Source organism: Sceloporus undulatus, chromosome 4 (assembly GCF_019175285.1).
Source record: "Sceloporus undulatus isolate JIND9_A2432 ecotype Alabama chromosome 4, SceUnd_v1.1, whole genome shotgun sequence".
Classification (NCBI taxonomy): domain Eukaryota; kingdom Metazoa; phylum Chordata; class Lepidosauria; order Squamata; family Phrynosomatidae; genus Sceloporus; species Sceloporus undulatus.
Genome location: NC_056525.1, coordinates 50,605,048 through 50,632,505, shown reverse-complemented (window position 1 = coordinate 50,632,505; position 27,458 = coordinate 50,605,048). Strand labels below are relative to the sequence as shown.

Sequence of the window (27,458 nt, the reverse complement as noted above, 5' to 3'; positions counted from 1 at the left end):
CACCCCTCACCTCCAGTCTAGATCAAAGGCCTTTGATACTGGAAGAAAAGCCCTGCTCTTGATAGTGGAATGTTTCTTTCTAATACACACAGCAGATGCCATAGCTGTAATCTGTGTCAGGTTAAATCCTCTCCCATGCCTGTTATTTACTTGAAACAAGTAACTCATGCAATTGTTTATTGTCTGAATAGTGTCTGTCCTTCAGTGTCATAGTTTGCTTGAGACTGTATTTAGAAATAATGAATAGTAAAAGATAGACATTACTACCAGATATAAATAGGAGTGGAGGCATAAAACAGTCTTCTGAGCCATTATAGTTTAATTTCTGACAGACCAATGGATTGCATTTCCAATTCATTTTATTTCTTACATTCTCTTTTGTTTAACGTCTCACTCATTTTGTTTATTTTTCCTTCGTTCCATTTCTACATTGGTCATTAGGCACACCTGTATACTGATGCCTGAAACCAGTTTCCCATCAGAAAAGTGTGAGGTTGCTCATCCTCTAATGCTCAGATTGGGGGTGATCAAAATATGTCCTAGGGCCAACATATGTCTCAACACATCCTGTCCCAGCCCAGGATTTTCTCTGCCCCATCTCAGATTCACTCCTTTTCACTTGCTGCCCCTCTCTCCTGGAACCTTCTTCCCCCATGAGACACAAGGGCCATCACTTCTCTAACCAGCTTCAAAATGGAGTTGAAGACCATCCTGTTCAGAGAAGTGTTCCCAGGCATTGCGTGATTATTACTTGCTATTTGATGTTCTTTTGATGCCTGTTTTATTGAACAATTTCCTCTATTGCTATGTATTTTATATGTATTGTCCTATTATTTCTTAGATTGTACACCATAGGCAGGTTTACTCTTTTATATTTATTGTTTTTATGTACAGCGCTGTGCAAATCTACAACACTATATAAATAATAGTAATAGTAATAGTAATAATAATACTTGTCCCCTCCATTTTTGGAATGAAAATGCAAAACTTACCACTTGAGTCTATGGGGTACAGTTGGGTGTATCACCTCCCCAACATCTGCTTAAAGCTTGTGTGGGCCTTTTGTCATTAACAGAAGTAACTGGTTTTTAAGCACCTATTTGCCTGAATGAGGAAAATCTCTTTTAAATGGGGGGAAGTAATGTCCACTTAGTAAAACTTGGAGAACTACTGAATGGGTTGGGAGCCACATGTATTCTTTTCTATTGACTCAGACTCTTCTTTTTTCCCTAAACTTTGTTGGTTACATTTTTACTGCAGCTCCCAGTATCCCCCAGCCAGAATAGCCAGTTGTAGTTCAAAATAGTGACTAGCCAGTTGTAGTTCAAAATAGTGACTTTCCAGTTCTGGTCAGAAGTCCCTTTGCTACAACTTCAAACTACCTGATTGAAACAGATCCTATATTCTACAGGAAGAGAAACAACATTATTCCGTTTTAGTTATAATTTAACATTTTTCTGTCTCTCCGTGTGACTGTTCATTAGGGCAAAGGGGTTTCAGCCCATTAACCATATTCTGTCTCCTGGGCCTTAGTTATACATTCAGAAGCCTTTAAAAACAGGTGTGTGTGTGTGCGTGCACACACACACACACACCAGGAAATATGTTTGCCTCCAGGTTAGAAAAAAGTTTTATTCTGAACCTAAAATAGCTTGGAGGGCATGGTAGGTTTGTCTACTATGGCCCAAACCCTGGCAGTTCCCCAGTACTATGCTTTACAAATCCATATGCTTGATCACAAAGTCACCAGACTTGGTGTTGTGGCACTATACCAGAGACCATGGTAAGGTTTTCAGACTGATTGTTTAATTATGTCAAGTACTACTTCCTCAACAAATTTCTGTATTTATTACTCCCAAATGCATGTTATTAAACAAAATTTAGATTATTTGATATCTAAAACTACCAGTAGGCTGAGATCCCAAAGGTTTTCTTGTAAATTCAAGATTTACAAGAAATAAGACCATAATCATAATGTGAATGGGTGTTATTCACCTCCTCTCTCCCTCCCCATCACAGCGATCATAGCTACAAACACCTTCTCAAACAGGATGCTTTGTGCATATTTGATGCAGCACCTGGCTTCAGGGGGTGGTTGGCAGCCACAGTCGTACGGGACTGCTGTGGTAACGTGAACACAGCAGTCCTGTGCTTTATGGGGTACAGGAGGCAGAGCAGCAATCATGGTAGCCAACACCTTTCTGAAGCCCACAGCACTGAGTTTGGAGCATGGCTGGCAGATATGATCACTTGTTTCCAGCCTTCTTCTTAGAAGGTGTCGTTTGTCAGTGTGGAAAACAGATCATTCAACCATGGATCACTAAAGTGCTGTTGTGGAGAAAAGTGTGATAATAAATTATGCCCAACTGGCATGATTAGTATGATTGTGGTGAGACAGTGGGTTGGTGTGATAAAGTCCATTTTCTTGGGTGAATCAGTAGAAATGTGTTGCTTTATCATTTTGAAGCACTAGGAGGAATCCATACTTAGGCATACCAGATACCCATTGAACTTACTCTCTGACTTAAATCGGGTTTCAGCTTAATAGGTCATTATTTAAATGCCTAGACTGCAATCTGATACAGAAGAAGTGGGAATTATATGGCCTTCCAGCTCTGTTTGGACTACAGCTCTCAGCATTCCTCACCATTGGCTATGTTAGCCAGGACTGATGGGAGTTATGGTCCACAATATCTGAAGTGTCATGGCTCCTACCCCTGATATGTCTCCTTAACAGGCAGAAAATCTTAATGAACACAATACCACTTACTTCATACTAATACCTAGACTGTATTGTCAGTGTGTCAGTAACACTTATTTTAGTATATAGGGAGAAGTCATCTTTCAGGAAATATATGGATTAGGATGAATGTTTGAGATAAGTTTCAATCTTCCTGAGTGTTGGATCTAATTCATCAGAAACAACGACCTTTTCACTGAGTCTTTTTTATTTATGTTATTTTATTTATTTACTTTATATGCCACCTTTCTCCTGGAAGGGGATCCAAGGCTGCTCAGAGATAAAATAGTTTTAAAAATTTACAGTAAAAATTAAAAAACAAAACAAAATTTACATGCTAAAACCATATAAAATCACAGAAAACATAGGCGTGGTACAGACCACCCAAAATGGTGGTCTGCAGATGCCCGTTTTAACTCTGGAGGGATGCTGCAGCCACCAAACCATGTGACGTTCCTCCAGAGTAAAAAGAATCTGGTTCTTCTGTGTTCTTTTTGTGGCACCTGGGTTATGTCACGAGTGCACCACATGATGTAAGTGACACGCAGCAATGTGCAGATGCTGCATGTCGCTTAGGTAAAGATGGCAGCCCCAGTGTGGATAGGAGGCCACCATTAGACCACCGCCTGCATGTACTAGGGTTCTGGAGTGTGCAGTTGCCGTGTGCTCCAGAACCCTAGTTTCGGCAGCAAGATGGTGCTTTTGGCTCCTCTGTCTTGGGCCTTGCAAAAGTTAAAAACAAATAGAACACACATCCTGTATAAAAAACCTCCCTGACACGATTATATATATTTCTGTTTTTCCAGGTAGCTACATTTGTTGGAAGTCCCCCAAAGGGGTAAAAGATGCAGAAACAGATGTGAATGAAAACAAAACAAAGTAAAATATGTATTGCAAAAATAGACAATAGATGGTAACTTTCTCCTCTCCTTCTCTTTCTCTTCTGAGAATCAGCAAAAGTTCCACCATTCTCTGGCAACCCCCACCTCCTTCAAAAAATTCTTGATAGCCACTTACAGCAACCCCCAAGGCAGCCATTCACATCCCCCAAGCTGCTTATTTAGGTGACTCAGACTTGAGTGAGCTGCTCATGGAACATGGATGATGATGCTCTACACAGCTGGAGGCTGCCAATTTGTAAGGAAGAGAGGGTTGTTATTCTTCCTTCATTGCCCAGTAGACCAGCAAACAGAAACAGCCCTGAACTTCTCTATTGTCTTCTTTTTATTAAGCAATATTTAGAGAACGAGGGATATATGAGACTTGTTTTTTTATAAAAAATAAATTAAAGCCAGCCTGGACCCCCAAAGAATCTTACAATTCCTAGAGGTCCGATTTAGATAAGCGTTCATAAATCATGATGTCTACATCCCCCCCCCCCCCCATCCCCAGGTGCACCAGTTAATCAACCTGTTTCTTAAGTGAAGGTTCCCCAGTGTTGTCATAATCTAGACATTTGGCTGAATAGAACCGAAGAAGTGCCAAACTGATTTTGGAAAGAGAGGAATGCTTCTTTCAGGAAAGTTCAGAGTGAGTGCTGGATACAGAAACAGTAGATATAGCTTGGGTGTCACATGACTTCTGTATCCAGATCAGGTCCTTTAGCAACTAACAGAAGGATAGAATGAGGAAGTGTTATAAAAAGGATCAAAGAATGTACCCAAAGAGTTAAGAAGTGGGGATAATAACATTAGATGTCCCTCTTCTTCCTCAAATTATACAATGTGTTCCTTGATGATATAGATGAAGAAGGCAAGAGAGGTTTATTAAATTGTGAGGATAAAATTAATCAAACAATGTATCCAAAGAGTTAAGAAGTGGTGTTAATGACATTAGATGTTCATCCTCAAATTGTAAATATTAAGGGAGATAGGATGATAATTTGGAATCATCCTGGCCAGAGTCAGACATTCACTGGAATACTGAGAAGAAAAGCCTTGTTGTCAGTAAGACACATTGAAGAGAGAACCCAAATTTTTAGATCTCAGTCCAGTGCTTTACTTATTGGATTGGATTGCCACTGTGGTCTCATATTCTCTCTCTCTCTCTCTCTCTCTCTCTGTGTGTGTGTGTGAGAGAGAGAGAGAGAGAGAGAGAGAGAGTGGTCCTTTATTTCTTTTCTTTCTTTCTTTCTTTCTTTGTTTCTTTCTTTCTCTCTTTTTAGAAATTTCCTTCTATCTAGGAAGCACTCAGCTCCTCCACACAGCCAGTTCCTCTGGAAAGTCTCTCACTGTCATTCTGCAGCTTTTCTGCTGTGCTGAAGTAGCAACACTTCTTGAAGTGAAGATTTCTGAAGCTCTTTATGGCTCATCAAGCAACTGAGACTCCTCAGCATTTTGCACATCTTTGAGCACCTGTCATTAACTTGAGCTCTTTTTGCTTTCTAGACTGGTTGCCAGATGTAATGAACAAATGAGAGAATCTGGCCAAAACCCCTTTACTTAGAGCTATGAGAGGATGGCAAGCTTTGAAAGAGCTACACAAAAAAAAAGGCTGGCAGCACTTAGTAGGCTTGTGGACTGAGATGAGAAGAAGTTGCCGTTTACTAAATGGGCTTTATGTGCTAGCAGAGAAACTTTTTTTGTTTTGAGTGAATTTTTTTAACTGCCCAGGGACAGAGTATGTGTTGGCACTTGTCCCAGATGTTGTTGGACTGCTCTTCTCAGCAGTCCTCAGTGGGCAGAGCCAATGGTGAAGAATGCTGGGAGTAGCAGTTTATCCCTATTAATAATTTGTCACTTAAGGATCATCACTGCTTTCTTTATATCATTAGTTAATAATAATAATCTAATACAATATTCTAGAATTCGCTTGAGTTTAGAGTAATCCTTCAGAATATCTCTATGTATAATTGATAATAGTAATAAATAATAATGTCCAAATAGGACATAGTAAGTAACTTGTGGACCTCCAAGCATTATTGTACTGCAGGTCCCATCAGCCTGAGCTAAGAAGTTACACCTGAAGGGCCACAATACCTCCCAAATCAATATTTGACAGCAAGAGTGGTGTTGTAGTTGGAGTGTTGGACTGGGACTTTATCGAGAACCAGATTCCAGTTCTCTTTCAACCATGAAACTCAGGAGCTAGGGGCAGCCATTATCACTCAACTTGGCCTCCTTTATGTCATTGTTGTGAGGGTAAACTGGGAAGGAGGAGTACCATATTTATCACCTTGTAATGAGAGAGAAAGCAGAATCTCAATGGAACTAACAACTGATAATACATCTTAGTGTTGTAGTAATCTTTGTGTCAACCATGTCAGGTACTTCAGTATCATTACCTGCATATTGTAAACAGGTTTGCTTTTGCTAAAAGACTGCATAGACTAAGACTGACTGACTGACTGAGACTGAACTTGTTTCAGTGCTGACCACTTTAATACAACTTTTGGAATGAAGTTCATGTAGCAAGCTCTCTGTATGCACGGTTTCTTGTGTGATGTGGATAAGTTTTAACTCCATCACACTTACATATTGTTGTTTTTGCCATCAAGTCAACTTTGGCTTATGGTGACCCTATGAATAAAGAGACCTCCATGAACCTTGATCATCAACAGCCCTGCTCAGATTTTGCAAACTCAAGGGTGTGACTTCCTTGATTGAAATAATCTTCTTTTCCTACATTCTCCCACTTTACAGAGCATTATTGTCTCATCCAATGAGTCATGTTGTCTCATGTCCAAAATACTTTACAAGTAGGCTCAGTTTAGTAATCTTGTCTTCTAGTGAGAGTTCAGGCCTGATTTGCTGTAGAACCCATTCATCTTTTTGGTGGTCCATGGTTTTCACAGAATTCTCCTCAAGAACCATATTACAAATGAGTTGATCTTCCTGACACCTTTCTTCATTGTCTGCCTTTCATAACCACACACAGAAATCAGATATATTATTGCCCAGATGATTTTGACTCCAGTATTTAATGCTATATCTTTAATCTTCAGAAGTTTACCTAGTTTCATTATAGTTGTCCTTCTAATTCTTAATCTTCTTCTAATTATCCATTAGAAGAATATTATTCATTTTAATTAATGACTGATCCAAGGTATAGCAATCCTTAGCTAATACAATGTCTTTATTACTTTACAGTCATGTAAATTGTCTGTGATTATTATTTTTGTTTCCTCAGTATTGAACTCTATCTTTGCTTTTATACTTTCTTCTTTCATCAGTTCTTTGCTGTTTTCTACTAAGTAATATTGTGTCATCTGAATATCTTAATTTTTTGATGTTCTCTGTCCCCACCCCATTTTCACACTTCCTTCCTCTGATAGTACTCTACATAGGTAGAGTTAAAAGGTTATAAAGCCTGGGAGACTGTTTAAAAATATGAATGATCATTGTTTTTTCTGAGATGAATTCTACATATCTCATAATTATCTGGGGCCACAAAGGTTATGGAATTGGGGCAGAATAAATAGGTGCAGGATTAAGCCCTAAGGACTGGAGCGTGGCTTTGGTGCAGCTTCTGGACTCTTAGGACGCATGCATCATTGAAATACCATACCTCCACTGTGACTCGAAGCAGCTTTATTTTGGCTGTCTGTAACAGGCCAATATGTCTATGCTTAGGCTACTTTTTGCAGTTTCTTTTTTTAAAAAAGGTGCTTTGGTTTCCAGTAAAGAAAGCTGACAAAGCTAAAATTACACCAAGCATGCCTTTTTCTCCCTGACACATAAGGCTTAAAGGTTGTCTGATAGCAAGGAGTGTGAAAGCAGTCTGAGGAGGAGCAGTTTTGGGACTGCAGTTTTGGATAATGTAAGCATCTGGTCAGGGATATCAGTTAGAATGGAAAGTTATCTTAGCACATGTGCAGTATTACATTACCTGACACTTTCTAAATTAGAAAGTATGAATGCCTCTATTCTATTCTGATTCTGGTTTGTCAGGTATATAATATATAAATGCATTTATATATGTCAGGTATGTAATATATAAATGCATTCTACTGTAGTAAAGTTAGATCTTTTGATTCACCAGCATGGCCTTCAACATTTTCCTGTAGTTACTGACAAAAGTCATTCCTTTTCCAGAAAGAAATGGATCATTTCTGATCCTGTACATCTACAGTTGCTACATGATCTCACAAAGACATTGCAAGGGTCTCCTCCCTATTGTCACTGTGTTATCAAACTTCCCTGTTGGCACTAACTTTCTGCATTACTAAAAAGCTGTCTGTCCACAATTATAGGAAAAATAAGGTCATAGTTTGAGGTGGGAAATACACAGTGGTTCTTATCAGCATATGGACAATCTGAAAAAAAAGAATGTGTGGAGGGGAACTGTTCTATACATATACTTCGTTACTGAGCAGACATTGCTTGCCTATCCCTTCATCAAGATGAAACTTCAGCTTCTGATTCATCAGTTTTAATATCTATATGCAAAGGGAGCTGGTAGCACCTTTGAGACTAACTGAAAGAAAGAAGTTGGTAGCATTATCTGTCAGTGGAGATTATTGCACTAGCTTTTATTCCCATACTAGGCACAGAATGTAAACACACAGGGACAGATTCTATCACACAGCTCTGTCCCCAGGCAGTACTCATCCCATACCTGATTTGGGCTTCTCCTGGATCTTTTAAAGAATGGGAAAATCAGAAGAAACTGGAGACCCCACTCAAGATGCTCAAACCTTTTTATTGGGGCGGGGGGAAGCCCAGTATCATAGGCCCGTTACATTTGGGGCGGCCTGGAAAGCGGCGGATCGGGACCCTAGAGGCTGGTATTCTGGCAGCTGAGGCCCTGATCCGATGGGGAAAGGAGCGCCTACAGGCCGCCCCAAAGGGGCGGTCTGTAATGCGCCATGGAAACTATTTGTAATAAATAACACGAAACTTATTCTCTGTGGATTTTATACTTCCACAGAGATAGCAGCACCTTTGGTATATTATTTGGCCCATGTATAAGATGAACACAGTGAGGTGTTAATGCTTGTAGTGTCTGGGTGCCACTGAATCTGCCATATATTTTTCTTGGTGCTTTGGCCCTCCTGATTTTTTTAAAACTTAAAAATGTGTGCTGGTCATGCTGCAAAATGCTATGATGACCTTTAATACAGTCTTTATGGACTCCAGAACTTTTGGTTTTAAATTGCGATTGAATTTTTATTGTCAAGTTTTAATGTTATGTATATATCGTGTTGTTATTTTTGATTATTGTGTTTTGTATTCTTTGTTGTGCACTCCTTTGATCAGTTTTGGAAAAGCGGTATATAAATAAATACTATTATTATTATTACTATTATTATTAACTGTTCTTAGAAAATAAAAAAGTTGCTAGCAGCATCCTAGTGCTTCTTTTTTAAGCTTTCCTGCCTAGCCTCATTGTTTTGTTTCTGTAAAGGAGATACTGAAACAAAGAATAGGATATAAAAAAGTATTCCATTTTAGATAACTGACTCTACATCTGCCTTGTCTTCATGTTTTGAACTGTTTTGGGGGGTTTAGTGACTAGCCATAGCAATCCCGATAGCAGTCATTTTGTGAGACCACCTATGAGACTCTCAGAATGTAGCCCAGTCTCCAAAGCAAGAGAAGTCCCTCCTCAGCAGGTGGCTGGTGAAAGGTTTATTCCAAGCCTGATCTTTTCCAGAAAATTTTAAAATTAATTTCAAAGGTATTCCATAAATCTGAATATTTTGGAAGATGCAGCTTTTTGTGGTTACTACAGTGTCACCATACCCTTGAGGAAGGAAAAACACATGTTGCTATTTCTATTCTCTTTTCCCCTCTATTTATTCAATATTTTATTGGTACTAAGCATATAGCCTTTTTCTTTAGTTTAGAAATATCTATGTCATTTAAGAGATGTGGTCCTACTAGTGGTGAATGTTGGACTAACAGCAACAAAGTTTGAGGTAATTAAGTTTTAATAGTAATTTTTAAGTGTTTGATGTTTTATTTATACTGTTGGAATCTGCTTTGATTCCTTTGTGAAAAAGCAGAATAATAATAATAATAATAATAATAATAATTATTATTATTATTATTATTATTATGTTCCAAAGATTGAAATCCTTCATGCTAGTCTGTTAGAAGCTGCTGATTCTGTCTCCAATCCAGATACTTTAATCACCCATTCTTTTTGGGATTCAGAGGCATCTGCAAATTATCTTGTAATTTTAGGCAAAGTTAGGCAGCTGGGTGTGTGTGCAACAGCGGTAGCCCCTCTAGCTCTTTCTTCACAAGACCCTTGGGTAAGCTCAGGGAAACACAGTATTTTTTTAAAAAAATTATTGAATATTAAAAAAATTAAACATACACAAAATAACAACAACATGGTGTTGTTTTTTTACCATGGTCCTAGTAGCATAATGCCACAGTTTGCAGAATCAGTGTAGGCAATTCTATATAGTTTTGAATCGCTCTTTCAAAGGTGTCAATTTTAACTCATGCTATAGGCCGGTTACAGACCGGCACTTTAGTGCGTGACGAGCATGCACTAGGGTTACAAAAGGGCTTTGCTTCGCTGGGTGCAGCCTTCAGATGACTACGCCCAGCGAACCAAGCGGCCCCTTTCTCCCCCTCCCCGCCGCCGCGGGGTGTCCTTGGGGCTTGAAGCCCCAAGGACACCCCTTTTCAGGCTGCGGGGAAGCGGCGTTTTGCTGCTTCCCCGCAGCCTGAAAAGTGGTGGATCGGGGCCTCAGCGGCTGCCGTTCTGGCAGCTCAGGCCCCGATCCAGCGGGGAAAGGGGCGGGTGCAGCCCGCCTCAAAGAGGCGGTCTGTAACCCGCCATAGTCTACTTGACCAGGTCTCATAAACAAAATATAATTGCAAAGATCAATAGTACAAAAGGTGGACCATTTTCAGTGCACTCAGTGAACCCCCTTAGGTAGAATCTACTTTCTCCAAAGGAATAAACAATTTCAGGCAAGTTTTTGTCTGAAAGCAAAAACCTTTAGGTACCAGGATTTAACTTTGCTGAACAGTTGGAGGTTATGCGTTTCACTTTCATCAGATTAATATATCAACCCATTTTAAAATAAAAGTAACAATTAAACAATGTAGTTGATATTTTATGACATTTAAAATGATATAGTAACTGTATTTCTTCGGAGTGAATAAGTTTGACAGGTCTGTTGCTCATGGGAAATCATCCTAAGGCCTTTTCTTTTATGTGTCACGTAATAAATTACATTTCTCCTTAGATATGTATAGTCCACACATGCCTTTCCCAACTGGCAATGTGATACCTAACACATGTTCCAAATGTTCATGGGGAAGGAGATGACGATACTTCCTGTAAGAGAGTATGAACTTTGCTATTGTGTCTGGTGTTTGTCGTGTGGTTGTATAACTGTAGAACTGCAGAAAAATGGCTTTTTAGAGTCTGTCAGCCTCAGGCAGCAAGGGCAGTAAGAATTCTAGGCGTTATAATCAAAGCAAGTAATTTCGCTAAATTCTGTGTAGATGTTGTAGATACTATTGAAATATTATTCGTAATGTAGTACTGTGACACATTATCCATGGCATCACGTTCTTGGAAACCTTTTGTTATTTTTTTTTAAATACCGTGACTGTGTGTTCCCGATTTATCAAATGCTTCACAGCAGGATTTCCACAATAAAACCAAGTTTTTCTCCTTTTCCTTTCCTTTACTGGCTTCTTCTTCCAAATCATACTTTTCTCACTGAAAAAAAAATCATCTGGGGGTGTTAATTGAGCTGTGACTAAACATTGCCTGGATTAACAGGGTAGGTCTAGGTTTTTTTTTACATCTTTGTGATCTCCATTGAACACTCACTTTTACTAGATGTACTTCCAATTATGATCATATTTCAAATCCACATTTTACGCTTTCAATTAATGAATAAGGCCATTTGGTGTTTTAAATTGGATTTTGCATTTCTCACATAATAACAAAAGGAAAAATCTACATTGAGTAGCTGGTACATTTTGATTTGGAAATCTATTGTTGTTGCCTTCATAAGCTGCACTGCATTCACTTTAAGAAGTGACATATCCCAGACAAAGCAGTTTTGTTAACGACACTGAAGAAAAGTGCATTTAGCTCAATAATCAAACAGGCCACTTCATTAATAACTTCAGCACCAGTAATACAGTACAGTATTAACTATCACACAAACACACCCTGCTTCTGTAAGAAGCCTCATCTCTTAGAACAGTTCCCTAAAACTCAAACCAGTTTTCCATTTCTTATGATAACAAGGGAATTTTAATCCACAGCCCCGTCCCGGATTCGTCCTTTCTCGCTTGCCGCCCTCACTCCTGCAACCTCCTCCCCTTACAAGCATGACTCAACACATCTCTAACCAGCTTCAAAGCTGAGTTAAAGACCATATTGTTTAGGGAAGCGTTCCCAGGGAGTCTGTGATTGTGTCCTGGTTGTTCAGATGCTTGACTCAATAGTGGATATTGCTGTTTTAACTTGTTTTATATGATGTTTTTAATTTGTTGCTTTAACTTTTAGATTGTACGCCATAGGCAGGCTTTTATATTCTTGATTTTACTTGGTTTTGTACAGCGTTGTGTAGGTTTACAGCACTTTATAAATAAATCTAATAATAATAATAATACAGTAATAATAATAATAATGTTTGTATTGAAAAATCTGTTTAAAATCTCAGAAACAGCATATGGTGTAGACTGCTCCATATACTGTATCACTCATAAATGTAGATGAAAGATTCAAGTTCAAATACTTCCATAAGATGTTAAGAAAGAGCTGGAAAGTGTAGTCTATCTTTGTGACTTTTCATACTCTACATTTAATTTGTGTGGTACTCTGCACCCTCTAATTTCTTAATAAATCTAACAAGTTTTAAAGAAGCTTTGTTGCTTTGAGTAGCTAAGGTAGTGCAGGAACAGACCGGCAAAATACACCAGCTTCCCAGTGGGTTGGGGGCATGGTATACACATGATGCATGCTCCCAAGCCGGCAGGAAGCCTCCATGAAGCTGCCTGGCTGTTTACACAGCGGCAGGTTTTCGGCGCTCCGGCAGTAGGGCATTTAGATGCTGCATGCCATAGAAGCACCAAAAAGCTGCAGTAGTGGCAGAAAGGGCGTCCTTTCTCTAGCGTAAAAAGGAGAAGCATTTTGCTGCTTTTTTTGCGCTTGAAAAAAGCCAGATTGGGGCTGTGGCATATGGTTGCCGTGGCTTTGATCCGGTGCTCAAACAGACAGATATGGCCGTCTGTTTTGGCCTGAAGTGTGTGTCTACAGATTCTTCATAATACTGTTGGAAGCAGTATTTCATGAACATTTTAACTTGTACCTGTGGTCATATAGGTCTTTTTAATGTGAGATTTAAAAAATGAATGTTTGGAGTTTTAAAAAAGTCTCCTGGTATGCTGCACTGATTAACATTTCATCTGTGGTCATAAATTATTGTGCTAATTTTGACACATAAAGCCCCAAATGGTCAGAGAGCTAGGACTACTTCCTACACACGAACCTTTTTTATAATGGTGCCTTTTCCGTGAAATACCATCTTCTGTTCTGTCCCCTGCATGCCCACTCTGGTTTATAGCGGCCAGTTAAAGTAATATTTTAATCTAGGAACTGAGTGTTCGACTAGGACTCCAGGAGACCTCTACTTAGTCATGGAAACCCACTGAGCAAACTTGGTAAAGTCTCAGTCTTAGAGTAAGGCAAATGCTCTCTCAGTCTTTGAGTAAGGCAAATCTTGCCAAGAGATCTGTCATAAGCTGGAGTACAAGGAACATAAGGGTTTGCTGCTGTTTGTGCAGATGAGTTTGTTTGTTTTTAAAAAAAACATTTTAGCATGAGGTTATGGATGTGTTTTTCTGGGTTTAAATACTGATTTTTTTAAAAAATAATTTTTTGTTTTTAATAAGTGCAGCCAATAATCTACAGTCAGGGTATAATTTATAAATGTTTAAAATAGCTTTGCACCATTGCATTCAGTTATTGCAATTTCTATACTTGTCTTCTGAAGTCTTGGGGCCCTTTCATGCTGTGCAGTTGCAGCAGTATGTTTCCATTTTAACTACATGACTGTGACTCATGGACTTATGGGAATTGTAGTTTGGTGCGGCACTAGACCTCTGTGGATGGGAATTCTAAATACCAACCTTTAAATGACAAATCCCAGATTTCCATTGGATGTTGACATGGCAGTTATTGTGGAAGCATAGTGCTACAATTGTGTAGTGTGAAATGGCCCTTGGATATGTGTATCACATCCTTGTTGACTTACACTCGTAGTGACAGCCGAAGCTGCTAAGGTATTATTTTCAATGCCAAATGCTCCTTATTGCCATATTAGTAAATAATTAGCACAGTAGCAAAGGAATGGCATGAAATATTCTGTCCCAGATGTTTATTTAAAATGAGCATCTGTCAGATTGCAGATTAAAGCTGTGTAGCTGACTGGAAGAATTTCCACATCATCAAACAGCCTTTTCACAGACAGGATAATACAACCTGTACTAAACACTGAATATGCAGCTCTGCATCACAGCACTGCAGTTTGAAAGCCTTGGTATTCCATGAAATCTCTTGTTTCACCTGACATGGCCAAAGGGAGTTGGAGGCCATCCCATCTTCAACTAAACGGTAGCGCTCTTATCACCTTTAACAGAGAACCTCTGAAAAACTCGTGAACAGCATGAGAAAACCAAAAGCAACTTGATATATTAGTCATTCAAAATAAAATCTTAAATGCTTGTGAAGAATCTTCCTGATTTCCATTATCTGAAAGAGCTGCTCTTAAATGCTCTTTTGACTAAAAACTTAAATAATTAACCATTTTAAAGTAGCATGTTAGATTCCTTGAAAAGGTATGAGGAAATTCTACCATAAAGCAAAACAGGATAAATGCAGAACTTTTTTTTCTTTAATCGTTAATAAAAGATCATGCCATTAAAACACTCACTTGCTCTTGTTAATTTCAAAGCTGTTTTAATGTTTTAAAATGCTTGTCAGAATTGCAATTGAATTGCTTATGAAATGCTGTTAAAATGGTTGTGTGGATTAAGAATGAGTGAATTCTTTAAAGAAATTGTGGACAGTTGCTTGCCCCCATCCCCATCTTTGCTAGTAGTATCAACTGGTCATTCAACAGGAACACCCCCACAGTAATTCACTGCCATATCCTGTGCAGCTAATAATAATGCCTGTATAGATTACAGCCTCAGCAGACAGGAGAGTTATCACAAATGCATTTGCATGAGTCCAAACGTTTTGTGGTAGTGGAGCCTCACCAGTGGTGTAGTCCACAGGATGCACATAATTTCCCACTTCCTCTTTTAATTGAGAGACCCATATAAATTCATCCTTTTGCACTAGAGATTCAACTTGAGAACTGATGTTGTAGCTAACATCAAGTCTCAAGTTGACTCTTCATTGGAAAAGGACAGAGTCATATGGCTCTCTCCATTAAAAGAGAAAGTGGAAATTATATGCAAAAGGAAAACATACATGGTGGAAAAAGAGTGAAGCCCTGGTTGAAAATTGCCCCTATAAGAATATAAAGTAGTTATGGAACTTTAAGCACAAGGAAGGCATGGCAGGAAAGGATTCAGAGCAAGAGTGATTGATGCTATCCTTTGGACATAAGGTGTATTTTTTGCTGTACAAATGTGCTTGGAGATTTTGACAATTGCTATGGTTTCCTAATTTGAAAAATGCAAAACCGTGTGTGCTGTGGTGCCTGTGTTGTGTGGGGAAAGGAAGAGTGAAGTGTGGAGGATAGGAAGCCGTTACCTGAAACCTTATTTCCCAAGCTGGTTTAAGATACAAAACACTGTAATAAATAAAGTTGGCCCTCCATATCCATGGATTTTTTAACCACCCATGTATTGAAAATATTTTAAAAAATATTTAAGTTCCAAAAAGCAATCCTTAATCTTTTATGTAAGGGACACAATTTTACTATGCCATTGTATTTAATGGGACTTGAGCATCCATGGATTTTGTTATCCATGGGTTTTGATAACATACTTTCTTTGGCCATGCTGCCTGGGTATTATACACCAAAGTTGTAATCCAAAAAGTGACTTTTCCAGGCTTTTCCCTCTTTATAGATGGTGAACTGAGATTTGTGGTCCAAGTGAATCAGTAGTCACATAAGATAAGAAGACTTTCTCCCCCTTTTCTTTTGTCTTCAGCTTGTCCTCAGTTCACTAAATATAGATTGCAAAGTCTTTGGAGCAGGTTTATGTCCGTTGCTTAATGCTGCTTTTGTGAAGCACTCTGCACATTGTTGAAAATATGTGCTTGTATCAAAAACAATCATTGCACTCAATGTTGGGCAGTAGAGTTACATTTCAGTCAATTAGTTAAAGCAGGAGTAGGAAATTTCAGAGAATCCAGGGACATTTTCCATAAACCTGGAGGAGGATCTTGGTGGCCTCTGAAGGCCTGCCTATACTTTTTTTTTCAAAAATAAAAATAAAAAAATAAAATAGGATGGCAGTGTTGTTTTCATCCTGGGGAGAATCATGCCTCTTAGTGGCTTCTGGGGGCCTGCCTCTACTTTTTTTTAAAAAACTTTTTTGCAAACCTAAAAAATAAAATGAGAGGACCAGTGTGCTTTGCAAAACAGCCTTGTGGAACACATGTGATTCCTGCCCCTGAATTTAAGCAGCAGAGTGTGAATTCTTTCAAAGGCAGATTGGCTGATAGCCCTCTAGATAAAACCAATGAACTGGATCAAAGCAGAAGGTTAGATAAATGTTGAACAGGAAATGTAAGCTTACTCCTTTTGACATGAGGCTACAGATCATGTGAGAGGTTATGCTGACATTATCCATAGGTGAACTCACCAAAGGATTCTGCAGAAACAACAAGCAAGAAACTGAAATGTTAAATCAACTAGTCGAGAGGAAGCTTTAAAAGAACAGCCAGAATGATTGAGAATATAGGAGTTTGAGAGAACTGAGTAGAACTTTTCAGCCAAACTTGTCTGTCATCTTAACAATGGCCCCAAATATTCCAAAGGAGTCTCTGAAAAGCTTTTTGCCAGTGTCAACAGGGGGATAAGGTGGAGAAATTGGACCTACTTATCTTCCTCCCTGATCAGCCAGTGGGCAGCAGAGAGTACAGAAAGAAAATAGGTTGGAAGGTGAACATAATCACCACTGATGAGAGCCTGAGCAACTGTCTGGCTTTAGCTCTAATACAGAAAAGGTCTATCAAGCTTATAAAAGGTATCTCCTTTGTACCAAAGCACAATAGTACAGAGTCTCCTTCATTAATATTTTCTATCAAGATCTTTGAGAGCATGTACAATATCCATCTTTTAAACCTCTAAGGCAGTGTGCTCAAGAGGGAGATGTAACACTTCAGAATTAGTTTACCAAAAGGCTTTCCAACTATATTGTTCTTTATTTCTCCATCCAAGCGTGCTTATTATGAGATTATAGGGTACCGATAAGTGGGAGTGTGCACACACAATAACATAAAAATCAGCTGAAATATTCAGTCAGTTCTGAAACTTTGGAACACACTAGTTTCAATAACTGTTTCAGAACTCAAACTTAATATATTTTGTATTCACTTTTACTTTGAAAACAAAACCACAAATGGATAAATGACTTTCAACAACCATCAGAAGTATATTTTGTTTGGCTGGGGTTACGATAATTCGAGTAACATTTTGCTTTTGGTAACAAGTTGAAAATACAGACAAACAAATGCCTTCCATCAGTAAACCCACATAATGCAAACAAGACACCAGACATAAATTCAAGAATATAACTGTCAACCATAAATGCAAAAATAATTTTAAAATTAATCAGTTAATGAATGATTGCAAATGACCAGTTGGAATGTGTGGTGCAGTGTTAGAGACTGATTGCCTGGACCCTGACTAGACCAGATAGCCCACATTTGCCATGGAGTCTCCCTCCTGCTCCACAAAAGTGAAATATTTCAGAATCACAAGATGTTAAGGCTTGATCAAGACATTTAAACTTGCTTTTTATTTACTTCTCCCATAAAGACTGATGTGAGTATAGCTTAGTGGTAGAGCACATGCTTGACAGTCAATATTCCAGGTTCATTTCCTGGTATCCTCATGTAGAAATGAACAAAAATCCTGTCTGAAATCCTGTCTGAAATCCTGGAGGGCTACTGCAAGTGACTGCAGACAGTACAAAGCAAGATGGTCAGATGGTTTGAGCTGTTTGTTAAAATTTACTTTTAACCCATAATTCGTTATATAAATTGTTGCAAAGTCTTCCAAAATAATTTGTTACTGTAAATGGCACAAAGTGGATTTAAAAAAGAATAATGTTACATTATTTTACCAGAATTACATTGTTTTTTGGATCTTGAACTTTTGGTGGAGGGAGTATTTTAAGTTCCTTTTAAGGAAAAAAAAATGAAAAGTTTTTTAAAGTCAATTTTTAAAAGAAATGGTCCAAATATGTTTTTAGCTCTCAAAAATGATGAGAAAACGAAACAAGGAAACTATGGGGCTCGATAGACGGGCAGCTCCATACCACCTCTCTTTGCCCCGCATTGTTGCCGCACCAACCAAACAGCACCGCAATGATTCACTGCCAAAAGCAGCTTCCTGAAAGGGGTGCGATTGGCATGCGTGTGCGCCCCGATCGTGTCACTTCCTGCCAGCACCATTTGGGTGCTGTGTGATGCTCACACCATCATGGTGCCACCCACGTGGACAGCGGCCAGCCATGATAGCAGTGTCTTTGCATATTAGGGCTACTGGGCATGTAAATGCCCAGACTCATCTAGCCCTAGTTCATGCTGAGGACGCCACAAAGTGCCCGTTTGTACTGGGCCTATATTTATTAGTTGGAAAGAAATCCATAATGATGATAGTGTGTCATTGTGATTCCCTCATTATACCCCTTCCCAAAGCTACATGTTACAGGTAGCACTGCTAATAGTATCATGATAGTTCCAAGTTTTGGATCTGATACTGGTCTCAAACCTATGGGCCAAAAATTGAGGGCATGGCATTAACACGATGCATGGCCTGAACAAGGCTGGAAGGTGAGCCCGCCCCAATCTGGAAGAGTCAGGCCAACAAGGAGCAGAAAAAGAAATCTCCTTTTTGGCGGCCCGAATCAGGACTAAGTGTGTGTGGTTGCTGCAATCCTGTCATGAATTGTGGCAGTGCAGACCTGATAAAGACCTTTTGGGCCATCTGTGTGAAGCCATAGTGTCAAGTACCATGTTGCTAAAGGCTCATGGATACATAATTGCTGACAGTTTGGGTCAAGTGGCATCCATAAAACTGAAATCTTATTTGATCTTCATCAGTAGCATAGAAGATAACTTAATTCCATGGATACATGACAGATCCAAAGACCAGATAGGATTTCTGACATTTGGAATAAACTTTGATCATATGGACACTTACTAGGGGTTAAGTCCCATGAACTGTGTAGAAGTTACTTCTTTGGTAGACATGCCCAGTATTGGGCTATTAAAATTAACCAATTACAAGAGAACTATACCTTAAAAGCTGCCTACTCATATGCCCAGAGAAGCCTTTGACTCAGAGTCAGTGTAGGTTCTGAATTAGTACTAGTGTCATTTGGCTTTATTTATTATTATTTCATGGACATTTTATACTAATGAACCATCACTTTCATTTCTGTGCATAATAATTACACAATTACCTAACCTGGAACTATTTAGTAATAACATTCCTGGCCATAAATTTGACTCCCTCTTTTAAATGCTGTCATAATTCAGTTTTAATGAAAGCTTTTTGGTATGCAAAGCAAATGGACTTCAGTGCAAGTATAAGCCGAAGCAACTTGTTATGGAGTAAACGATCCCATACTCCATGGTTAATGAGATTTAGTGTGTAATCTGAATAAGCAATGATTGCTTGGATTTAGTTAATGATGGCTGCTGGCAAGGATTCTGAATTGGTGCTTCTAGGAATCATAGAAAAAGACAAAAACACACTAAAATCCACAGTGAGTATCTGGTCATTTGTTGGTGTATCTCAGAGTGATGCTGCAAAAAATGAGGGGAGATAGTGAGGATGTTTTATGTGGTCAGAGTGTAAGAGCAACTTGAACTTAAATGAAAATAGATGGACAATTCAGGTGGTCCTCCAAATAATGGTTTGGAGCATCAGTCTCCGACCTAGCAGCTTCCTATGTATGTTGAATTATGAAGTCCTGAATCTTTACTCAGGATTTCATAATTCAACATACATAGCTGTTTTCAAAATAGCTGTTTTCCCCCCTTACAAAAAGAACCCTAAGGTAAGGGAGATGAGATCAGTACAATGTATTTGCCAACCTGCAGAATGCTGAGTTAAATATTTTGGAGTACAATATTTTGAGAGATATATTGGAGCAGATGGTCCTTGAATGAAGCCCTCACTGTGAGATGGAGATACAACTCTTTAAATGAAGGATATTCTAACAGTAATAAAAGGCAAATCTTTTGAGCTGAATAAAAAGTTTCACAGTTGATTTCTCAAGAGCCAGTTTTAAGACTGCTTTATTTAGTATTTTTGTTGACAGCTTTAGTGACAGAAGTAAGAATATGTCCATAAAATAACAATTAGAAAGAAAGAACAGTCAATTCATTTGGGAGCTGAGAAAGTATACATAATGTATTGGATAATTCATGAACTGAGCACCAGAAAGAGAGTAAAATTTAATAATGTAAAGTGCAGAATCATGAGCTATAGAGCACTTTTGATACCTGCTGGAAAGAACACAGAGCAATAGAGAAGACCAGAGGATCTTAAGTTAAGTTATATAGCATCCATGAACTGCAAAATATGAGGCTTTTTAAGTAAGACAAATGTACTTCTGGGTGGAATCCTGAATCCTGTTGTTTCCATAAGCCTTAAAAGTGGATTTAAATTAAAGCTTAAAGAAAAGCAGAAGAAAGTAATAATGGCGCGTTACATACGTGCACAAACTACGCGTGGAGCGCGTATTAGGGTTAGGAAGGGGCGTCACTTCCTGACGCCCCTAATCCTAATATGTGCTCTGCACGTAGAAAATGGTGGCGCTCTATGCACACGGGCGCCGTCATCACTACGTCACGACCGCGCCGCCTCCAAATGGGGCGGTGCAGAAGTGACGTGGGGCCGCGCGGCCCCAGAAGGAGCTCCATTTCAGAGCTCCTTCCAGTATTTGCGTCGCTGGCACAGCCTCTACACAGCTGCGTCAGCGACGCAAGGGAGAAAGGGGCCGAGCAGCCCCTTTCTCCGCGTCCCCGCCACCGTCGGGTGTCCTTGGGGTATGAAGCCCCAAGGACACCCATTTCCAGGCCGTGGGGAAGCGGCCTTTTGCCACTTCCCCGCAGCCTGGAAAGCGGTGGATCGGGGCCTCCGAGGCTGCCGTTGTGGGCAATCTGTAACTCGCCAATAACAGTTAAAAGGACTAGAAGTGGACAAAGACATATTCAACTTTTATAGTAACTACTTCTGGGGAACTCTGGTGCCTTAAACTCTTCCAGTGTTAGGGGGTGCAAATCATTCTGAGTTTCTGGTAAGTCTTGGTTTGAAGCAGTGTGGTGGAAAACTGCAGCAAGTTTGAGGGCCAGTTTGCTAGGCACTTTCAAGGAGCTAGACTTGACTGCAAAAGGTTCCAACAGCTTTGGTTTTTTTTTTTTTTTTAGAGAGCTATCCTGATATCCATTTCTAGATCTAAAAAATCCCATTCCCAAAACTACCTAATCCCCTCATTTAAAAATTAATCAGTGTGGTTGTTTTGGTCAATCCCCCCCCCCCCAAAAAAAAACCATCCAGAAAGCCCCCAGACACATGAAAACACACAAAATACCCCCATTCCACACCAACTGAATAGTTGGTATGCCAAAGTATCTTTTTTATGGCTTGTAACACATTATACTAGGCAGATGGTGTTCTGGTAGAGTGTATGGCAAGGTCATCCTACCTGTGATCTCTACAAAGTTTGTTGAGAGAACTTTATATGGACCCATATTTTACCTATTCTAACTTAGCACATTTTGCAATTATTACTATTATTATTAAAAATGAATTCCTGGTACCAGATGGTCCTTTAAAGTCAACTGAGCCCTGGCTGCCCAGTGACAGTTTGTGAATGGTGTGTTTAAATGTTGTGCTACTTCTTACTTTTTGTGATACCTGGTTGCTGAGAAATGTGCAATTTTGGGTCCTGTATAGTACGTTCTCATTAATGGGGAGGGATTTGAAAATTATTTGCCTTTTTCATTCTCTGTTTAGTTAATTTCTCTAAAACTCTGTCACCATATGTTCAGAGTTGTACTGCCTATTTGGTTCTGAGTTCATAATCCCATAACCTTGTGCAATTTGCCATGCTTTCTTTCTCTGCAGTGCACATAGAGCCTGGCACATGTGAAGTCATTGCTGCCCACAGATGCTGCAATAAGAACAAGATTGAAGAACGGTCACAGACAGTGAAATGTTCCTGTTTTCCAGGTCAGGTGGCTGGGACCACACGTGCTGCTCCTTCATGTGTAGATGGTAAGTGGAGAGATCTGTGAATTGATATGAGTGCAGCTGTGGAATGAATGAAGAGACATAGTTATAGCTCTGGAGCCTATAAGTCTGGCTGAGTGTATCTAATCAGAGATTTACATCAAACACTTCAAGCCCTATAGTTTAAGCAAAGTCAGCTATACATTTAGATGTAATAAACACAATCAGTAATAATCTGCTCTTAGCAGGATCTTTATGAAAGTATAAAACACTTTCTAAATGGATCACATTTATTGCCATTTGGGAGCTAATGAATGTGAGCTTGAGAGACTAACTCAGATAGCTCATTTAACTTAGAATAAAATTATATCCAAATAAACATAAATACTATCAAGTGCCAGTGACAGCTCTTGGTTATCAAGCAAGCCATGTCTACCCAGTCCAGCCAGTTTCAAATAACCCTATATTCTACAAAAATTTTCCTCTTTAAGTACATATAAGGAACACTCCTGTCTGAAGACCTGGGCAGCTGTTGCTTGCACAGCTAGTGTAGTCTAGCTCTGTTGGACTACAACCTCTGTCCTTCATAGCCCTTGCACCTTTAGTTAAATTTAGTAGATTGACTTGTTTAAGCCTCTAGGGATGAGCTGATCATTCTTCAGTAGACTTTCTTATGTAAACAAATGAGCTAACTCAAGAACCCAGGAAATTCCCTCCCCCCCAAATTTCCAATCTGCTCACTCAGTATATTGCTGTTCCCTTCTCCAGTTGCCTTCCTTCTCCTGTTGGCCAGATGTTAATGGATGTCATGACAAAACTTCAATTTGGGACAAGATATAGACTGAAAATGGATTAGGAGAAAATAAGGAAATAGATAGGAGAAAAAAAAAGAGGATTGGGACCATCATTACTGTTTGTTATTATTTCAGACTCCATCAACTGCAAAATATCTTGTTGGAATAGCTCTGTAGCAGTCCAGTTTTACAGACAGGCATTGGAGATTGATTATAGCTTTCATGGTGAATTCAAAACTTGGTTGTGATTTCCACTTAGTTATGCCACATCTAGTTCTAACTCATCTGCTGGTGGCATGTGCAGAGTCTTAAGGTTCTCTAGTTTCTACCAAAGGCTCCAAGTGTTTTCTTTTTGACTGTTTATAATGTATTTCCATGCACATATCTTTTCAGGTATTGCTTTGACAGATTTCTTCGGGGAATTCTGTATTAGACCAGGTATGGGATTAAGTGTTTTCCCATAGCATTGTGATTTTAGTTCCTCTGAAGTCAGGATCTATAGAATGGCAGATGAACTTAGCTTGTTGCCTCAGAATCATAGACCCAAACCAGCAGATTCTTTAGATTTTAGGACTGAATCACAAATGAAACCCTAAGTGAATACTGTAGCAATTGTGATGCCCTTGTCTGATGCAGCAGTTCCTAGTCTTTTGTATCATACATCCCCACAAGTCGTTCTATGAAAGAACTGAGTTTCACCACAAAACTGCATTTTCCCCAAGGATAACATTTATATGTTGACAGACATTCTGCTATTATGCTCATTATTTACATTAGAAATAGACTAACGTTATTAGGATTAAATGCAAATTTAAAACATTCTATTACCAGTAATTAAAATTATAATTTTTTTGTTCACATTTATTCCCAATGCTGCTGTGGCAACAATTATATTAGTAGTTAACACTGGTGGCGCAGTGGTTAAATGCCTGTACTGCAGCCACTCGCTCAAAATCATAAGGTTGTGAGTTCAAGACTAGCAAAAGGGCTCAAGCTTGACTCAGGCTTGCATCCTTCCTAGGTCGCTAAAATGAGTACCCAGATTGTTGGGGGCAAATTAGCTTACAGTTGTAAACCGCTTAGACACTGCTTAGGCGGTATGAAGCGGTATATAAATTAAGCTTGTCTGTTTTGTTTGTTTGTAACAATACTGTTGAATTTAAAAATTTACTGCTACAGCAATGGTTAAAAAGAAAGATAATACATAAAAACTTACAGTATTGAAAATGAATTTTGTTTCTATGAGTAAAAAAGTCAAAAGTAATAATTCTTTAATTTCTTCCCCCTCCTTATTTTTAAAAGTTTATTTGTGAATATTGGAACACAAAGTATTAGACACATGAATAAATTTAACTACAGTAACAGAAATAACTAACTAATCTGATAAAATCATCTCAGTACTCATTTAATTCAACATGTCTCTCAAAAACCTTTTGATTTGTGATAAGATACTCCAGTGTGATTGACTATTTGTTGAAAAAGGTATAACTATGTGGTAGATAGAATTGAAATGTTCTGGTTGTTTTAGTTCATGTAAACACCTGTTAGTTTGTGCAAGATTTTCTAGAACACCAGTTGTCCAGATTCTGTTCACCCACCCTACTTCTGCATTCCACTAGTGGTATGTGTGCAACTAATTGAAAGCCATGGTCTGGTGGATTGTTGTTTGATTGTTTGCTCCTCCTAGAACCTAAACAGACCAGGAGTCCCAAGCCAATCTCATCACTTTTCTTAATAATACAGTGGGGCATATGAAGCATTAATATTGTCTTCACAGATCAAGGTTTGTCAAGATGTGCCGTTCCAGATATTATTGGAATGCAGCTTCCATGAACCTTGCTAGCCCTATCAATGGTGGGGAATCCTGAGAGTGGTAATCCCACAACATCTGGAGAGTTATACTTTGTCCACTCTACCATAGAGACTTACTGTAATAGTTGATCTCAAATAGTATATTACCCATTTTATAATATAGTGTTAACAGTACAGTAGATCCCCAGCACTCTGTGCAGTCATGCTGGCCACATGATCACAGAGTTGTCTTAGACAACACTGGCTCTTGGGCTTATAACGGAGATGGGCACCACCCCCTAGAGTCGGACACAACTTGACAACCTTGTCACAGGGAAAACCATTACCTTTTTTTAAACCCACAATGTATAAATTCAAGTGTGTGTTCTGCCCCCCCCCCCCAAGACAAAACAGGACACATCGGCAGAGAAATGCAGCATATGTGGAATAGAAAGACTAGACAGCAGACACAATCTCTTGGTGCTATTTTAAAAGTCTGTACTATTGTAGATTTTGATATCTTAATTGGCCAATTAATTGGTTAGCATGGCAAAGTTAATCAACCCCCTCACTGTGAAAGAGACCAATGGATTTTTAATCAGATGGCTTTGAAATAAATGGCTTCTGGGTTGAAACCTTAATTACTTGACTTGGCCAGCCTTGGACTTTGAAACCAATATTTAATGCCCTTTTATGAATGGTTTTTAGATTCCAAAAGGGACTCATATCACAGAGCTATGTCTCCTTTTTTATTGGTTTGATATCAAAGGCTGACTGGTCTAAAAGTTCTGTTGATTTTATTTTAACTTTTTACTCAGGGGGAAAAAAACCTGTTACTGAAATTTAGGTATGGGATACAAGAATAAAAACACACCATCTAATCACCTGTGCAAAGCACTAAAAAAATAAAAATAAATTCCAGTCCATCTATATTTTATTGCACTGTGTCATTCTGGATCTATCTGAAGTGGCTGGAAGCTTCTGCTGGTGCATTATTGATTGGCTTGGCAGCTTGGCGGGTGCAAATGGATTTGTATGTGATGCCAAGAAACTACTTAAAAAACACAGGATACAATTCCCATGAAAGGCTGCATCCCCAGGCAGCTCACCAAGGTGCTTACTATAGTGTGAACAAAGCATTTTCCTTAAAACCATCCATTGAAATTTCATTGAAATGATCATACAGGCATTAGCTACAGCGCAGACATAAAGTTCTTACAGATACTCAACAGACCTCTGCAACTGAAGTACAAACATAACAGGAAAAGAGATTTCCTGGGTTTCTAATGCATTACAATATTATAAAATGGCTATTACCTTTGTACCACTTCATCTTTCAATCTGAAGTGATTTTATGGAATGATCAGAAGCATTCTAACTTCTCAGGTAAAAGGTATCATTGATACAGGTTCTTGAAAGTAAATGGAAGGTTGATGGGGAGAAGGCCTCATGCATAGAGATCAGATGAGGTATGTGTGCTCATAGCAAGCAAAAGGAAAAGATGCAGGGATGCTGATATGCTTCTTCACATGTGACCTTTTCTCCATGTACTGTGGCTTTCTAACTTATTTACACTTCAGAACAGACATATTGTCGTCATACTTGTGTTGTCCAGAGACAAATGAATATTTAGAGGGCCCAGATGATAAAAAAGTAGTGCAGTGTTCTACTGACAGACAGACAAGTTGGTTGCAGGACGTGTACTGGGAGGAGAGGTAGGGATTTGGTGAGAAAAGAGGCAGCTTACTTTGTCCTCTTAGCAGAATGGCAGGCAAGAGTAAATACAAGAATATTTTAGACCAATATCTTTAGTCTTTATCCATTCCCCTTCTAACTAGTCTCCTAACCTCCAGTCCTCAGCAAGGAGACCAGTCAGAAGGTGAAATGGAGAGAGACTAAAGATATTGGCCTAATTACTCTTGTTAGGATGCATCTACACTGTAGAAATAATGGAGTTTGGCACCACTTTAACTGCCATGGCAGAATCCTGGAGTCTGGAGTCTTGTGAGGCACCAGAACACTTTGCCAGAGAAGGCTAAAGACATTGTAAAAATATAAATTTCAGGATTCCATAGGACAGAGCTATAGTACTTAAAGTGGTGTCAAACTGCATTATTTCTACAGTGTAGATGTAGATCTACTCTGACTAGAGTAGATCCATTCAATCAGTGGGATTTACCTAGGTGTTGAACTCACCATTAAACAATTGATTCCATGGGTACACTGTGGTTGGGACAGCCAACAGATTGCCAGCTTTTTGTATATATTGAGAGGCTCAGGGGAGGGCAATGACAAACCGCCTTTGAACAAATCTTGCCAAGAAAACCCCATGATAGGTTTGTTTTAGGGTTACTATAAATTGGAAACAGCTTGAAGGTACACTGTAACAATAGGAAAATCAAATAGCTGGATTTCTAACTGGGTTTTGAACTAGCTAACCAAATCTTTGGCTCCACTAATCCAGTTGTCTGTAAAGTGGAACACTCCATCCTTTCATATTGCTTCAGTGAAATGGCCAGTCAACTGATTTAAAATATTCCCATTAAATAAGGAGTTTCCCTTGGGGAGAACCACCTCCCTCTGAAATACTTTGAGAGGATAGTGATTCTGTAAATTAATGTTGTTGTAAATATACTCACTATATTTGTGAATAAATTAATGTTGTTGTAAAGTTTTAGAAAAGTTGTAGAAAAGCCTCTGAAAACATGGAAACTCTTGCCCCTCTTTCTTTCTTTCTTTCTTTCTTTCTTTCTTTCTTTCTTTCTTTCTTTCT

General features: G+C 38.9%; 1 protein-coding gene across 2 annotated transcripts in view; it reads left to right on the top strand.

The window, feature by feature from the left end:
- Window positions 1-27,458, top strand: part of TAFA3 (TAFA chemokine like family member 3) — a 130,786-nt gene that overhangs the window by 87,650 nt on the left and 15,678 nt on the right. For both annotated transcript variants that reach the window (XM_042461274.1, XM_042461275.1), the window contains exon 4: window positions 21,996-22,145. In XM_042461274.1, coding sequence (XP_042317208.1) covers window positions 21,996-22,145 — 150 coding nt within the window. The remainder of the gene's footprint in view (window positions 1-21,995; window positions 22,146-27,458) is intronic.